Below are 16423 nucleotides of genomic sequence, written 5' to 3'. Positions count from 1 at the left end.
CAGGCAGCCCAAACTGCACCACAGGCATGAGATGCCCTGCAATTTCCCATCTCCAGGCAAATCAGAAGGGGCACCTATATGGAGAAGGGAGAGCCCTGGCCTACCCAAAATGTTGAAAGGGATTTCTTGAATCTTAACCATGTCTTTGAGAGGCATTGCCTCCTGAAGATGCCACCTCTCCAATGGGGAACAGCCCAATCTGATCCAGCTCTCTCTTTTCTTTTCTCCAGAAGCAGATGGAGAGGCTGTGCAGAAGGAAGCTTTTCCTGGAGGAAGCAGTGGCTCATGGACAGCCTCTTCTGCAGGAAGGGAGGCGATGCCAGGCACAGCCACAGGAGGTAATTGCTGTGCCTCTGGGCCTGAGCCCTGCTGAGGCTTGAGCTGCCCTCTCTGCTGCTTGGCACTGTGGGCACAGCCCAGACAAGATCAGCACAGCCCAGAGGAATTGTCCCGAGCGGGCTCAGGGCACTCGGGTGCTGAGCTGTCCTGCTGGGCTCCCTCCGTGGGAGACACGTCCCGAAACCTGGGAGCGGCTGCACGGGGTGCCCATGTTGGGGAAAGGGCAGAGGGGGAGAGCAAGGCTGCAGTGCGTCCTGAGAGGGCCTGGCAATGTGCCAGTGAGCTGGAGGATTTGTCCCTGGGGAAAGACGGTTGGAGAGACAGAAGTAGGTAGAAAGGGAGGGAGAAAGGGCAGGAGGGGGACAGGGGGATAGCTGTGGCACTGCCTGCTGCAGTTTTCCCCAGGGATTTAGCAAGAGTTGCAGCTGTGGAAGTGAGAGCTCCCAGGGCTCTGGGTTGCTTAAGCCGCCCCACCATGGGTGTTGCACAGCTCATGGAAAGAGGGTGCAGAGTGACCAGGAGCCTGCCCAGAGCTCCTGAGGCCCCTGTGCAGTTTGACCTTACCCATTTACATCTGGGTCCCATGGCCGTACCCAACCCCCTTGCAGTGCCCAATTCCCAAAGGCAGAAGGGGATCCCAACACACCCTGAAAAATGTTCTCATCTGTGCTCTGTTCTAGATGAGATTGCTCGAAAGGCTTCCCCATTAGATTGGTTGAGAAAAGTGTTGAAGCCTTTGGAGCCTCCTTCAGGTATGTTCTCACTGTCCTACACAGTAATAATTGTTGACAACTTCACAGCAACCAGGTTATACAAGCTACTGTGACTGTTGCGTTACAGATGTGTCTGCAGGGAGGACTTTTCCTGCCCCTTTGCTGATTTCTACAGAGAAGCCTGGCTCCCATCACTGGGGTGAGTAGTGTTGTCCCTGCTGACCCCACAGGCTGAGCCCTGCTTCTGTGGCATCCATTCCTAGGAAATGGAACTACTTTCTGTTAAGGTCCTCTGAGAGGGAAGAACAAAGCCCCAGGACACATGAAACTCCATGAGCCGAACAACATCTTGAAACGAATAGTGACAGAACTGCTCAAAGGGAATGGTGAGAGCATTTCCCTCAGCCTTGTCCTGGGGCTCAGCAGCCGAGGGCTCTGGCTGCACGTCTGGACACGCAGAGCCTGGAACAGCGGGAAGGGATCCATGGCAGCAGGAACCCTGCTGCTGCTTCCATGCCCTGCAGGGCTGTTTCCCAGCCTGGCCTGGCTTCAGCTTCTCCCCAGCCTCTGCAGGAAGGCATTGGGCATCAGCTGACAGGCAGCCCAAACTCACCAAGGATCCCCTGCATTTACCCGGTCCCTAGTCACATCCTGAGGTGTGGCTGCGTCGAGAAGGGAGGGTCATAGCCAGTCCCAAAGGCCTGGGGGATCAGGATTTTCCTGATCCTTACCCATGTTTTGGACAAGTATTGCCTCCTTAAGAGGCCACCTCCTGGATGTGCAATGATTCCATCTGATCCAGCTGTGCCTCCTCCTTTCTCAAGGGATGGACAGAGAGGCTCTATGGAAGGTGGCATTTCCTGCAGGAAGGGAGGCGATGCCAGGCACAGCCACAGGAGGTAATTGCTGTGCCTCTGGGCCTGAGCCCTGCTGAGGCTTGAGCTGCTCTCTGCTGCTTGGCACTGCGGGCACAGCCCAGACAAGATCAGCACAGCCCAGAGGAATTGTCCCGAGCAGGCTCAGGGCACTCGGGTACTGAGCTGTCCTGCTGGTCTTCCTCTGTGGGAGACATGTCCCGAAACCTGGGAGCGGCTGCACGGGGTGCCCATGGTGGGGAAAGGGCAGAGGGGGAGAGCAAGGCTCCAGTGTGTCCTGAGAGGGCCTGGCTATGTGCCCGTGGGCTGTGGGAGCTGTTCCATGGGCAGGTGGGCAAGCAGGAGGGAGGGACGGAGGTTGGGAGCGACAGCTGTGGCACTGCAGATATCCCCAAGCATTTAGTGAGGGTTTCCTGTGTGGGAGGGAGAGAGCCCCAGGGCCCTGGGCTGCTCCAGCTGCCCCTCCAGGCATGTTGCACAGCACCTGCAAAGAGCGTGGAGAATGATCAGGAGCCACAGCACAGGCTCCCACGGCCTTACCCCACCCCTTTGCAGTGCCCAATTCCCCAAGGGAGAAGGGGATCCCAGCACACCATGGAAATGGTTCTGTAACATCTGTGCTCCCTTCTCAACTGGGATCATGACTTTGATTAGTTGGAAATGATGGTGAAAGGTACTTTGAAGACCTTGCCAGATGTTGGAGGCATGTTCTGAATGTACCTTTCCTGACAGAATAATCCGTGTCAGTGTGGCAAGAGCTTACTCATGAGCCAGTTCCCTTAAGTTCCTCTGAATGTTGATCAGTTCTGGAAACCTTACCTTGCTCCCTTCTGGAGCCCTGAGTGATCCCACAGGATCACTCTCAGTGGGAGGAAGGGGCATTTAGCTGTCCATCCTCCTCCTGTGTGCAATGCCACTGTGTCCTTCTGTGTGCTCTGTGCAGCCACAGAGAAGAGCAGAGAGGGAAGGGGCTGGGCCCAGGGCTGTGCCCCAGGGCTGAGCCTTTCTCAGCTCCTTTGCTGGCCCCAGGGAGCCCGAGCTGCTTCTGTAGCCACTGCCAAGCCCTGGCCCTGCCTGGGGCCAGGTTGGGAGCTGCTGGCAGCTCCAGGGAGTCCTTTCTGCCCCGACTGCCCCGCAAGGGGCTCCTTCCATCCCAGTGTGGGGCCACTGCAGGCACGAGGTCCCGCTGGCCCTGCTCCTGAGTGGAAGGCAGAGACAAGGGAATGCCTTGGAGGGCACCCATCACCCAGGTGCCCTCACTGCCACTTGGGCCTGATGGAGAATCTTCAGCAGTGCCATTGGAGCTGTTGTGTCCTGCCTTTCATTGCAGCTGAGCCTGTTGCTAAAGGTGATCTGGCTTCCCAGCCCACGTTCAGGATTGAGCCTCTGGGAGATGGTGAGGGTAGGTCAAGGCCTTTTCTCCTGAGAGAGCTGCCAGCTCAGAGCCCCGAGCTCAGCCTGGGGGGCATCGCTGCAGGTGCCAGGAGAGAGCCATGGCCGTGTGTGCCCTCGCCCTGCACGATCACCTCACAACTTCTGCTCAGCACTGGCAGCTGTTTGGAGGAGGTTGGGCCCTGGCCCAGCGGAAAAAGCCTAGATGATTTGTTGATTTTACCAGATTGTGCATAAGCATGACGTCCTGAACATGCCATCGAAGCAATGGAGAACAGTTCCGTCTTTTAAGGTGTACTTTTTGTTTCTCAAGTGATAGGCCAAAAGGCAGGACAGAAGGAGGTGTTTCCCCAAAGAAGCAGAGGCCCATTGGCAGCCCCTGCTGCAGGAAGGAAGGCCAAGGCAAATACAGGCACGGGCACAGGCTCAGAAGGTAATTGCTGTGCCAGGCTCAGCAGGGCTCAGCCCTTGGCAGGGCTGGGTGGCTGCAGCTCTTCCACTAGGGCCTGCCCTTGCATGGCCCAGCAGCAGCCAAAGCTGGAGGCGCCTTTGAAGCTTGTTCACAGCCCCGGGGAAAGGGGACTTGTGCCCACGAAGCTGTGCAGCCCCCAGGCTCTCCTCCCGGCCTGCTGGGCTTTGTTGGGTGGCACAGCCTGTGCCAAGGGGCGGCAAGGTGCCTGCAGGCCCCAGCTCTGGGGGAAATGGAGAACGTCCTGCCCACATCCACCGTGCTGCCAGCTCAGCAGTGCAGCACAGCATGGGCTGACATTCCCCATTGCTCCCACAGGTGCAGCTGGAACCACAGCACATGTTCCTGATGCCCAGAAGGGCTTTGGAAGGGGTTTCTGTCAGGGAACAGGCTTCTGGCTAGGGTTACTGGCAGGCCGGCTTGTTTTGGAGCTGATCTTCATCTTATGCTGTGTCCAAATATGGACTTGCTGGAAGAGAAAAGGGTGAGTGTTTAGTTCACCTTTCCCTCAAACAGCTTCTTTTGAAATTGTACTTCAGACAGAAAACATTGCCAGTGAGGCTGCACTGTAGGTGTGGCAGTCCATGATTGTCCAAAGAACTCTGCTGAGGGTTCTGCTGCTGCCCAAAGCTTTCATTGGCCTCCTAATTGCTGGGCCTTGTCCTGGGGGCCCGCTGGGGCTGCAGCCAGTGCTGGCTCCCCCTGAGGCTTCCTGGCCAAGAGCAGCCCCAGGGGCACAGGGCAGAGGCAAAGCACGGTGGGGAGGAGAAAGAGCAGGGACGAGATTGCCCTTGAAAGGCAGAGGCACTCCGGGGCCCGCTCTTGGCCAGGGAGCCTGCCCAGAGCCGTGCTCTGCTCGCTGGGGCCTTGAGGGACAGCTGTGCAGCTGGGCCAAGCTGAGCCAGCAGCTCCAGGCATGCTGGGGAGCCTTGCCACCTCTGGGCCTGTCTGTGCAGGAGGTTCCCTGTGTGCCACCAGCAGTTGAGGCCTCAGCCACCTCCTCTTTCCACAGTTCCACCACTGCACAAGGGTTGTAAGATGGTGGCTGCACCTCACACCCAAACAGAAGGAGCAGCTCCTCCAGCAGTTAGAAGGGCCTGGCTAGGCCTGTCAAGAGTTCTGAGAAGAAGACTCCAGAACAGCCATCGACAAGGAAATCTCCTATTCTCCTGGAGATCCCACTGCCAACTCCTCTTCCAATGTATATCCCCAAGCTACTTTCATTTCTTTTTTGATCCTCCTGTGTTCCTTCCCGACTAGTTCTATAGACCCCAGGAGCAGCCCAGCACCATCCAGCCTCTCCTGAGCCCAACATGTCCCTTCCTCTGCCCCTGAGCCCCCTGGCCTTGCCATCTAAACAACACTGAAGTTAACCCTGCTCTCTGCCAGGCCAGGTGATGGCCCTTTCTTTTGTTGCACTAAAGGGAATGTGCCGTCATCCCAGTGTTTGGGTGGCACCAGCAGCAAAGCCTGGCCGGCAGCAGCACTGCCTGAGCTCCATGGCCAGGAGCAGCTGTGGATGCCCACGGTGTGGGCAGGCAGGAGCCAGGCAGGGGCTGCTGTGAGCAGTGGCGGGATCCCCAGGGCTGGGGGAGCCCAGGGGTCAGGCAGCAGCATGAGGCTCCTAAAAAAAGCAACCCCATTTTCTTAATTTTTCACTTTTAAATATTAGAAATTGGTAGAAATATTTCAAAATCGTTTTCTGTAGAGAGACACCTCCAAATATTTCTTCCCAATTCCTATAGTAGTTAAAGATTTTTCTAAGTAGCTTTAGAATCCAAAAAAATGACCTTATTTTGTCTTCACTTTTCATTTTTAGAAATATTTAGAAATATCTCTTGTAGAGAGAAATTCCCATATGTTTCATTCCTTTTTCCTCAACACATCTGTATTTTTGAAACTGGTTGTAGAGTTCTGGAAAATATTTTCCCCTTATACAATAAAAAATAAAATTGCATTTGAGTGGTAATCTTTATTCTAGAAAGAAGTAAGACCCCTTCAGCCAGCCAGCCTGCTGCAGAGGCTCTTTTCCTGCAGGAGCTTTGTACCTAGTCACAACCAACATACATAAAACCTTTTCCCAGATATTTCCTGGGATTTTTGACAAGATCACGTCTTAGTTTTCTCAGACTAACTTTGAGCAAAGTGGGCATCTCTTCAACTTACAATCTTTGTTTGCTTCTGGTGGAACTCCCTCAGTTCTAGAGCAGGGCCTTCTCTCAGCTTGCTGCTGGCCCCGGGCTCTCCTCCCGGCCTGCTGGGCTTTGTTGGGTGGCACAGCCTGTGCCAAGGGGCGGCAAGGTGCCTGCAGGCCCCAGCTCTGGGGGAAATGGAGAACGTCCTGCCCACATCCACCGTGCTGCCAGCTCAGTGGTGCAGCACAGCATGGGCTGACATTCCCCATTGCTCCCACAGGTGCAGCTGGAACCACAGCACATGTTCCTGATGCCCAGAAGGGCCTTGGAAGGGGTTTCTGTCAGGGAACAGGCTTCTGGCTGGGGTTCCCAGCAGGCCTGCTTGTTTTGGAGCTGATCTTCATCTTATGCTCTGTCCGAATTTGGACTTACTTGAAGAGAAGACAGTGAGTGTTTAGTTCACCTTTCCCTCAAACAGCTTCTTTTGAAAGTCTACTGTACATAGGAAACATTCCCAGTGAGGCTGCAGTGTAGGTGTGTCCAGTCCATGATTGTCCAAAGAACTCTGCTGAGGGTTCTGCTGCTGCCCAGAGCTTTCACTGGCCTCCTAATTGCTGGGCCTTGTCCTGGGGGGCCCCTTGGGGCTGCAGCCAGTGCTGGCTCCTACTGAGGCTGCCTGGACAAGAGCAGCCCCAGGGGCACAGGGCAGAGGCAAAGCACAGTGGGGAAGAGAAAGAGCAGGGACGAGATTGCCCTTGAAAGGCAGGGGAAGGGAGAATGTCGCTTATCCGAGAGAGCCCCAAAGAGCGGCTGGAAGAGGTGCCGGCTGATCAAGGACCCACGAGGAGCGGAGGGAGGGCGTATCGGCTGACGGAGTGTCCCGAGGAGAGGCTGGGGAGAGTGGGAGTGTGCGTTGGCGGGGAGGAGCGGCCGAAGCGCTTGCACGGTCCGGTGGTGGGGAGGCCGGCGGGGCTGTCGGAGTAGGCTCAGCCCGGCCGGTGGGCACGGCTAACCCCGCCCGCCCGCAGGACCACGGCGCAGGTCCTGTTGGAGGCGGACCTGCACGGGCTGCTGAAGCTGGACACGCTGATCCTGAACGCGCCGCCTGCGCGATGGCAGCGCAAGGCCAAGGAGAGCGGCCCCGGGCCCAGCCCCGTCGGCGTGTCGCCCGTGAAGCCGGCCAATCGCTCCCACAGCTCCAGCAAGACACCGTCCACGACAGCCGGTAAGCGCCGGCCACCAGCAGCAGAGATTGAGTGCGGGAGCCTTGCCCAGGCTGCTTGTCCGTAGCCACAGGGCTCTGGGCTCCCTGCCACGCTGTCCTACTGGCTGCTGCTCAGGCAGGAGGAGGTGGGTTGTGCTCCTGACAGCCACCCACCTCCTTGCCAGCATGAGGGGCAGAGCTCTGAGCACTGGGGCTGGCCAGCTGCTGTTCACCCAGCTGAGCCTTGCTGGCACAGCTGTATGCTAGGATGAGTGTGGGCGGGACTGTCAGCTGACAGCTTTACATCCTGTGATCATTTCTGTATCTTCCCCTTATCTCTGGACTCTGGAATTGTTGCACTAGACCCAAGTGCACACAGTCCCTAACCAACTTGGTGGCAGGGAGGAAAATATAAGTTAGTTGTGACTGGGTGGCATGAGACCTCAGAGTCCTACTTGTCTGGTGGGTGTGATGTGGAAGAGTTTTGGGTTTACTCCCGTGAAAGCTCTAATACAGGCTGTTAAATAGCTGTAAGACAATATTTTCATATGTGAATGCACATAAATCTTGATCCAAAATTCAAAGCACCCCCAAAAAGGCTGGGGGGGATTGCTACATTCCCAACCGCAGCACTATGCAGATGGAGATGGCAAATTTCCTCCTAAGCAAAAAGAATGACCCTGCGGAGGATTCCCCTACCAAGAAGGTGAGCATGTTGCTAGGTTACAATTACTTAAACAACCGCTACTCCTTCCTGCCCCTTTACAGAGCAGTGAACAATAGGTTCTATCAAGTGGGCACACGGGACTGACAAGTCCCAGCCATCACTACTTGCAGCTCTGGGATTCAGGAGCCTAGGATGCGATTGAAGCTGTAGAGACTGCCATGCACTCTAAGCCCATGCTGCTTCTGGAAGCAAAATTTAGCTTTTGACTAATGAGGTGTTAAAATGTAGCAGGCAACAAAAACACAAAGCTGTAAGCCTATGCAAAGTGAAACTACTGGTGGTAGCTATTCTAGGACAATGTCTCCACCGGGAACACTTCTGGAATGTTTTACACTATGTTCTGAAATCTGTTTATGAAGCATTTGGTCGCTTTGTGGCTGTGGCTTTTCCCACTGGCAATAACACTGAATTTGCCATTGTGTGAAAATGTGAGCAGGACAATATATGAAAGTCTGAGGAAAAATTGCTTTGACCTGCCTCTGTGTGACTGACCCTTGCAGCACAGTCAAACATCTTCAGATTCTAAGAGAAAGGGACTTAGGTGTCTGTTTAAATTGCAGTGTGGGAATTGTTTTAAATGCATTGCACTGAGGGTGATTTGTCTCTGTAGGAGCAACAGAAAGCCTGGGCAGTGCATCTGAATGGTTTTGATGTAGAAGAGGCAAAGATCCTTCACCTCAGTGGAAAATTAGAGAATGCTCCAGAAGGTATGATACAGGAGTCTGTGTGAGCTGAATCAGCAGCAGAGATCAGGTCAGGGGAACAGCAACACAGAGGCTCTGTGTGTGGTCACAGGAGAAATCAACTGGTTTCTGAGAGCTGTACAGGCTGGAGTCTCCTTTCTTAAGGTTCCTGAGGTCGAGGGAGGGCGTAACAGTTATAGTTTATTTAGGAGAGGTGCTATGACTGCCAGTTGGTCACCTGTTACAGGGCTTGCAAGGGTCTTCAGGGTGGAGAGAGAGACGAGAATCTTGACCTCATGTTCAGAAGGCTTGATTTATTATTTTATGATATATATTACATTGTTACTATACTAAAAGAAATAGAAGGAAAGTTCTCAGAAGCTAGCTAAGCTAAGAATAGAAAAAGAATGAATAAACAAAGGGCTGTGTCTCAGCAGAGGGTGAGACCCAGCTCTGCTGTGAGTGGTCAGTAAATCCAAACATTCACCCGAGACCAATCATGCATCCACCTGTTGCATTCCACAGCAGCAGATAACCATTGTTTACATTTTGTTGCTGAGGCCACAGCTTCTCAGAAGGGAGAAAAATCCTAAAGAAAGGATTTTTATGAAAAGACGTCAGTGACAGTCACCTGTACTGCAGGTTCCAAACCTTCATGAAGTCTGTAAGAGCACCAAACTCTCTGCACTTTCTAGCTTAAACTGCAACTAAATATAATAGGATTCAAAAACCCAAGTGTTTGTTAAATTTGTTTCCATGAATGACGAAATTGTAGCTTGCCCCTGTTCAGCAGTTCATACTGCCAGTGATTTTAGTGCACTGCAGGCTTGTGAGTGTTTCTCTTACAACTTCATTTTCACTCCAAGGGATTCCTAGGTGGGAGAGCAGCACTCAGCTGGGAGGAAACTAACTCAGGTTAACAAACCTTTTCCCCTGCACACAGACTATCAGAATAACCTGAAAGTGCTGTACAGTCAGAAAATGGCACCTGGATTCAGCAGGAAGAATAGCAGATATATTCCCTCAAAGCCAGAACGGGTCTTGGATGCACCAGAGATGTTCAACGACTACTGTAAGTAGGCTACAGGGTCGAGTGCTGGGCATCCAGAACATTTTGCACTGGATTGCTGTTCCTAGGACAGTGTAACTGGGCTGTCTGTATTATTTTGTGTACCCAGGCTAGCACAGACCACTTCTGGAGTGTCCCTGTGTGGCCTTACTGGGACAGTGGTCTAGGGCACTGTGTAGGTGCCTTGGAGCAGGGTACCTGGCTCCAGCAGCTGGGCATAGTGACACTCAGAAGGCTGCCCCTCACTTGTATGTGTGTGTGTGCACATGTGCACCCACACCTGCTGCAGCAGCACAGGTGAAGGGCAGGGCTCTCTAGCCAAGCATGGTGTGACCTGCATTTCTCTTTCAAAGTGTAGATCTGAATCTCATAGACTGGAGCTCCCAGAACTTCCTGGCAGTGGCTCTGGATGACACTGTTTATCTGTGGAATCACACTAGTAGGGAGATTATCCCCCTGCTGCAGATGGAGCATCCAGATGTTTACATTTCCTCTGTGTCATGGATTAAAGATGGAGACTACCTTGTTGTTGGCACAGGTGAGGTTCAGGTGAATGCAAGAGTAAAACTAGAGGTGTTTTCTAGGGATTGACAGAACTGGGGACAAAACCTTGGCTGGCAGAGGAAGGATGCCATGCACCTGACTTGTCTTCCCTGGTGTGGGGTGGAACTGCCCAGTGTGCAAGGCAGGGTTTGGTTTGGGGGTTTTCTGATAAGTAGCATTACCTTCTGTGCTATAGTCATGAGATACACACTTTCTCTGTTCCCTTACTGAGAAAGCTGAATGCCAGAGCCTGTGCAGTGAGGTTCCTAGGGCATAGAAACAGGATTGGGTTTCTTCTGAAGAAATTTTTGCTTTGCCTCTCCAGCTATGGGACGTTGAGCAGCAGAAACATCTCCGAACCATGACCAGCCATTGTGCCTGTGTGGGAACCCTCAGCTGGAACAGCTGCATCCTCTCCAGGTAAAGCAGTGGGTCAAGGGCAGTTACCAGCTGTTGCAAACTCCTATCCATCAATCTATGTTTGGCATGGGTTACGGATGGCAGACAGAAGTTTGTCCTGGCTTGGGATTCTTACTCAGCCTTATCTGTTGGAGCTGTGAGGAGAAGGCCTCTTTCCTGTATTGCAATTTGTGCTGAAGTTGTAAAGAGCTTGTGTGGGTGTTTCACTCACACCAACAGACCTGTGTTGCTGGTAACACTGGTTGAAACCCAGTGGCAGGTATAGCAGTCTTGCAACAACAAAAATGGATTTGGGTGAAAATGTGCAGCCTGACCCTGCAAGCCTTCTCTTCTCTCTGCAGTGGTGCATGGACTGGGCACATCCATCACCACGATGTCCGAGTGGCTGAGCATCACGTGGCCGCCCTTGCTGGCCACACACACGAGGTGTGCGGACTCAGATGGTCTCTGGATGGCTGCTACCTGGCCAGTGGTGGCAATGACAATCTGGCGAACGTCTGGCCATGCACCCAAGGTGGGGGTGGCGACTTTTCTCCTGTACAGACCTTCACTCAGCACCAGGGTGCTGTCAAGGTGAGCACAGAGCTGCCACGGGCGGATATGTGTGTGCAAAGCAGGTATGCAGCACTGGCTGGGTGCAGGTTGTCTCTTGTATGTTTTAAAATGAGCTCTCCTCTCTCAGGCTGTGGCATGGTGCCCATGGCAGATGAATGTTCCAGCCACTGGAGGTGGCGCTAGTGACAGACATATCCGCATCTGGAACGTGTGTTCTGGCGCCTGCCTCAGTGCTGTTGATACCCTTTCCCAGGTGAGAGATGAACATCGTCTTGGAGACAAACACCTTCTGGCAGCACACCTCCACAGAGCTGCTGGCTCCTCAGGCCCAGAGGCACAGGGAAGGAGGGGGACAATGCTTGCCTCCGAGTGGTGAGCATCAGCACAAGCACCTTGTCTCACCTGTGTTACTGCCTCTTTGCAGGTGACTTCTATCCTATGGTCAACAAACTACAAGGAGCTCATTTCAGGCCATGGCTTTGCACAGAATCAGCTGGTCATATGGAAGTATCCAACAATGACCAAGGTTGCAGAGCTGCAAGGTAGGTGGACAGGGCCTGGGTGGGGGGGCTGTTAGAGGTTGAAGACAGCTGCACTCCTTGGTTGGAGCCTGCAGCATCACTGATACAGGACAGTATCTGGGGCCAAGCTGCTAGGAGTAAAGCATGCCCACGGGGCTGTGGAAGAGATACCATTGATCCAAGTGTATGCTTGGGGTCTGAAATCATGCTGCCACAGCCACTGGAGAGACAGCTATGCAAGCTGGCAGGGCTCATGGGAACATACAGGAGTAAATGTGCATGTGCTGATCAGCTCAGCCCTGACTGCACATTCCTTCTCCTCCTCAGGTCATACTGATAGAATCTTGAACCTGACCATGAGCCCTAATGGTACAGCAGTGGCCTCAGCAGCTGCTGATGAAACACTGCGGATCTGCCGCTGTTTTGAGATGGATCCCATAAAGAAGAAGAAGAAGGAGAAGGCAAACAGTGCCAAAAGCAGTATTCTTCACCAGAGCATCCGCTGAGAGCACGGGATTGTTGTGGGGAGGGGGATATTTGGTTTACACACTGTGCAGTATTTTAAATGTTAATGAACTGCTTAACTTGACTTTTTCTTAATGGAGTCTGATGGAAGAAAAAGCCATGGCTCCTAAACCCAAGTCTTTCTCCCTGAGGCTGGGGATCTGGGCAAGGAGTGGAGACCTAGGTCTTAAGGGCCAGTTTAGAGGCCCCTGAGCTTAGCACAGCCTAGCAGAAGGATGCTGTGCAAGGGCTGTACTTCTGTTTCTGTCCCAGCTAAGATAGATATGTCACCTGCCCCATCTAGATGCTGACTACAAGCACAGCAGCTCCACCACAGGCTCAACTGAAAGCACAGCATGGCTGTGGCCTCAGTTTGTGTTGTCCTGGCCTGTCTCACAAGCCCAGGGACACCTTCCTATGGCTCTGCAGGCAGATCTCAGTTTGTCTTGTTAGCTACAGGCAGCCATCACTGCCTGCCTATGGTGCTGGAGTAGAATAGCTGTTGGGAAAAAAAAGGAGGGAGGGAAATATAGAGCAACAGCTGTAATCACCCCAAAGGCTGGAAAGGGGCTGGCTCTGGCATAAAGCCTGATGCAAAACAAAAGGTTGGCTTACACAGCCACAGCCAGCCTGGGTGTCATGCAAGAGCCACGCAAAGCACCACCAACCCTGTGCTCAGCCTTCAGTCACGTATTCTTCCAACAACTCTGATCTCCCTTCCCCTCCTGCTGACAGGAGGCCCTGGTGCCTCACTGAGGCTTCATGCAGGGGAGCAAGCACCAGGGCTCAGCTGACATTTATTGGAGCTTGACTCCCCTGCACTTGGAAAAATGCCTTTTTTCCAGGCTGAACTGTGCTGGAGCAAGTTGCAGGAAATATATTTGAGCCCTCACCTGACCAACAACCAGCTCAGCCATGATGCTTTGCACGGTGGAGCTGCAGTGTCTGAGGCTGTGGAGCTGCACCAGACCCATCAAGCCTGTCCTGCAGCTGCACCAGCATTGCCAGGGGCTGCTGGGGACACTGCACAGCTGATAAGCACCTTGGCCTGTACAAAGCAGCTCCACCAAGCCTGTGCCTCCCATCAGCCCTCAGTGATTAGCTGAGGGTGGATTATTAACTATTTTCACCTTTCCCTCAGCACAGTACCACACTGTGCCTAGCACCAGCTCTGCCTCCTGAGCCTTACAGCAGCTGGAACCTTCAAAGGTTCCGACTTGTGCTCTGCCAAGGCCAGCGAGTGTGTAACCACACCCACCAGAGCACCCACCCACACACACACATAAAGCTGATATGGGGGGCACAGTCTCAAAAAACAGCCACTGAGCCAGCACCTTCCCAGCAGTGCTGCTGGTGCATCCCCATTTGGCCACTTGGGAAAGATCAGGAGGTCCAAGGATGGAGCTCTCCCTCAGACACAAATCCTAGGGCCACAGCTGCCTCTAAAGGGGAAGCAGGCAGGAACCCAGATGCAAGGCTGGGCTCTTCCACAGAGCTGTGCTGTTGTTGTAGGAGCCCTGCCCCACAGCCCTGCACTTGGTGCTGGGAGTTAGCACAGACTTGCCCTGTAGGGCCACAGCTGATTAGGCCTTGCCTGGTCCCTGACCTGGAAGGAAAGCTTTATATGCCAAAAAGTTCCTGTCATTTTTTCCATCCCATGTAAGAGCAGATCAGCTTTCTCACAGACTCTTTCTTTCGCCTTAGCACAGGCCCCACACCCAGATGCTGTGCATTACCCAGCCCTTAGAGGACCTCTGAGCATTACCAGAGGGTAATGATACTGCAGGGTCTTTGACCCCATGCTGGTCTCTCACAGTCCTGGAGCGAGGAGGAGCAGAGGAAGGAAGTGGGCACTGATCCAGCAGGCCCGGTAAACACAGCCCTGTAAGGTGTGAATTCAGTTCACAGCATGACAGCATATTAATTATCAAGTGCCATGGCCAGCCCATAGAAGAGCACAGCTAAAAGTGTTATGAATAAGAAGCTTGACTAGGTCAATATTCAAGCAGCAATCAATTCATTATTTAATATGGTAAATATGAGCAATACAGCGCTGGGTACAGTGGGGAAAGTTTTCCCTCCAACTGCACACTGATAATTGAGGGTTACAGGTATTTATAGGAGTACCCATCAGTTTTTTTCAGCAGTTTCTATTTCCAATCTTTTACTCATCAGCAATTCTTATTCGAAATTATTACATCACAATTCTATACACTATTGTGATTTTAATTTCTCAGGATGTATCTCAAAGGAGTATCCCCAGATGATGACAGTCCAGTTTCCAAAAGAAGAAAGACGACTCCCATCTGGTGGGGTCCAGCTCTCCAGATGTGTGTCCACCTTTTAATTGCAGAGACTCTAAATCTCATAACAGTGATATCCAGCTTCCCTTTGGTCAAAACCATAAACCCTTGAGGTGATGTTCGTCTTCCTTTCTCAAGCTGTTTTTCTCTGCTTCAATAAGGTCTGAGATAAGAATATTTCCTTTATATATATTCCAAAGCTACAGTTTCAAGGATACAAGTAATATTCTAAAATTATACTTCAAAAGGTTATTATTGCAGAGCTCCTTATGGATTAAATGCAAGCAAAATGCAACATCTTTAACACCTTATTTCCAATACTCCTAAATCAACTAGGGTTAATTGCAAACAAAAGATAGGTTCAAAGGCCTTTTTCCATGCTTTATTCTCCTCAGTTATTATTAGAATTCACAGCTCTCCCATTGTCGGGGTCCACACGTTTTGCATTCACAAATACACACGTCACCTGTTTGTACCTGACACGAAACACAGCTTTGTATCTCACAAACAAGAAAATGCACTCCTTGCTCTTCTGACACAGCTCTCTCTGTTCATGATGTGGGGAAGTGAGTGCTGATGATGTGCAGGAGCTAATGCAAGGGACAGGGACAAGGATGCAGCAGGCACAGTGCCAAGCTGACAGAGGGATGATTTCTGGAAATGGCACTGAAGGAGAAGAGTTTGCAGGCAGGACAGAAAATGGCTCTTTGTTTCACCTATTCTTTCAGTGCTGCTAAGAATGTAGCCTGGAGCAAGCTGGGAACACCAGAGCCTGGAGCCCTTTCCAGGCAGGGCTGCATCAGACACAAACCAGCAGGGGACTGAGGAGCCCCTGGGGCGGCAGTGAGCAACCTCAGGTTCTGCTCACTGCTGGTGGCATTTCCTATTGAATCATCTCCAAGGACTTCTCTTGTGCTCTGTATTTCTAAGGGTTTTCCCCCTTGTTTGTTTTTGGTTGTCTCCTGCACCTTTTCTTCTCCAAATTTTCCTACCCTGTCAGCAGCAGCCCCTGTCCAGAACTGGCTCTAAAATATCAGCAAAACAGCTAGGAACAACAAGGGTGGAATCCTGCGGCTCAGGAATTCGTATGCCAGAGCCCTGTCTGTGCCTTAGGCTTTGTCAGGACCTCCTTCTCTGAGCAAAAACTAGGGATTAGTGGAGTTTTTTGTGAAAGAGCTCCTGAGAAGCAAATGTTGTGCGAGGTTTCTCAGGAGTGTTTCCGTTAAGTTCATTGCTGACAAAGAGAAAGTAAAGCCAGGATAGCAGAGCAGTGGGAGCTGGTCACTCCCTGCAAAGGGCTGCTGTATGATGTGGGAACACCACGTTCCAGGAGGGGCGAGCAGGATCAATGTGTTCACAGTGCTGCAAATGAAGTTTGGGTTCAGTTACAGAGTAGTCAGGAGTGGTGAGCACTGGAAGATCCAGCTGCAGTCCCCATCCATGTCCCTTTCAGTGCTGGCTTTAGTGTGTCTGCAGCCTGGATCCAGAGCGCCCTGGGGGGCTCCTGAGGCTGCCTTTGCACTCGGGGTGAGGATGCCCAGGAGCCCCTGAGGCCGCAGTGGGTAACAGGGCTGGGGCTTGTGGCCTGGCAGGTGTGGCTCTGGGGGCTGTGACATGCCAGAGCATGGGTCACTGTCACTGCCCTCCGCAGCCCTGGCTAGCTCTGTGATGCTCCAGGGACAATGGCAACCCCAAATTGATTGATCAGGTATGATGTGCACATCTCTGCTGTTTTCAGAGTCAGTGAAATTGACAATGAGTGGCTGGAAATTAGGAATGCCCACCCAGATTTTATCTCCCTTACTTTAAGAACACCTTAATAAGGCACTTCAGGAACTGAACACTGACATTCTCACCCTGCTCTATTTACTTTACATTTGAATACAGGCTGGTAGAAGCAGAAATCGGGCTTAAATTTCTCCCCAAATTACCTGTTGCACTTTCAGGTTAGGAGTAGATGTAAAATTCAGC

The 16423-nt window shown here is 52.4% G+C and overlaps 1 protein-coding gene across 1 annotated transcript; it reads left to right on the top strand.

The window, feature by feature from the left end:
- Positions 1-6700: 6700 nt before the first annotated feature.
- LOC131094410 (cell division cycle protein 20 homolog) lies at positions 6701-12151 on the top strand. The gene is made up of 11 exons (XM_058042003.1): positions 6701-6903; positions 6952-7160; positions 7700-7833; positions 8465-8561; positions 9481-9609; positions 9965-10155; positions 10475-10569; positions 10911-11142; positions 11252-11377; positions 11549-11666; positions 11973-12151. The coding sequence occupies exons 1-11, from the start codon at positions 6701-6703 to the stop codon at positions 12149-12151; spliced, it is 1713 nt and encodes a 570-aa protein (XP_057897986.1).
- Positions 12152-16423: the final 4272 nt, after the last annotated feature.

Source organism: Melospiza georgiana, chromosome 29, assembly GCF_028018845.1.
Source record: "Melospiza georgiana isolate bMelGeo1 chromosome 29, bMelGeo1.pri, whole genome shotgun sequence".
In the NCBI taxonomy this organism is placed as follows: Eukaryota; Metazoa; Chordata; class Aves; order Passeriformes; family Passerellidae; genus Melospiza; species Melospiza georgiana.
The sequence above is the reverse complement of the archived record's forward strand: the minus strand, read 5'-3'. Positions and strand labels throughout refer to the sequence as shown.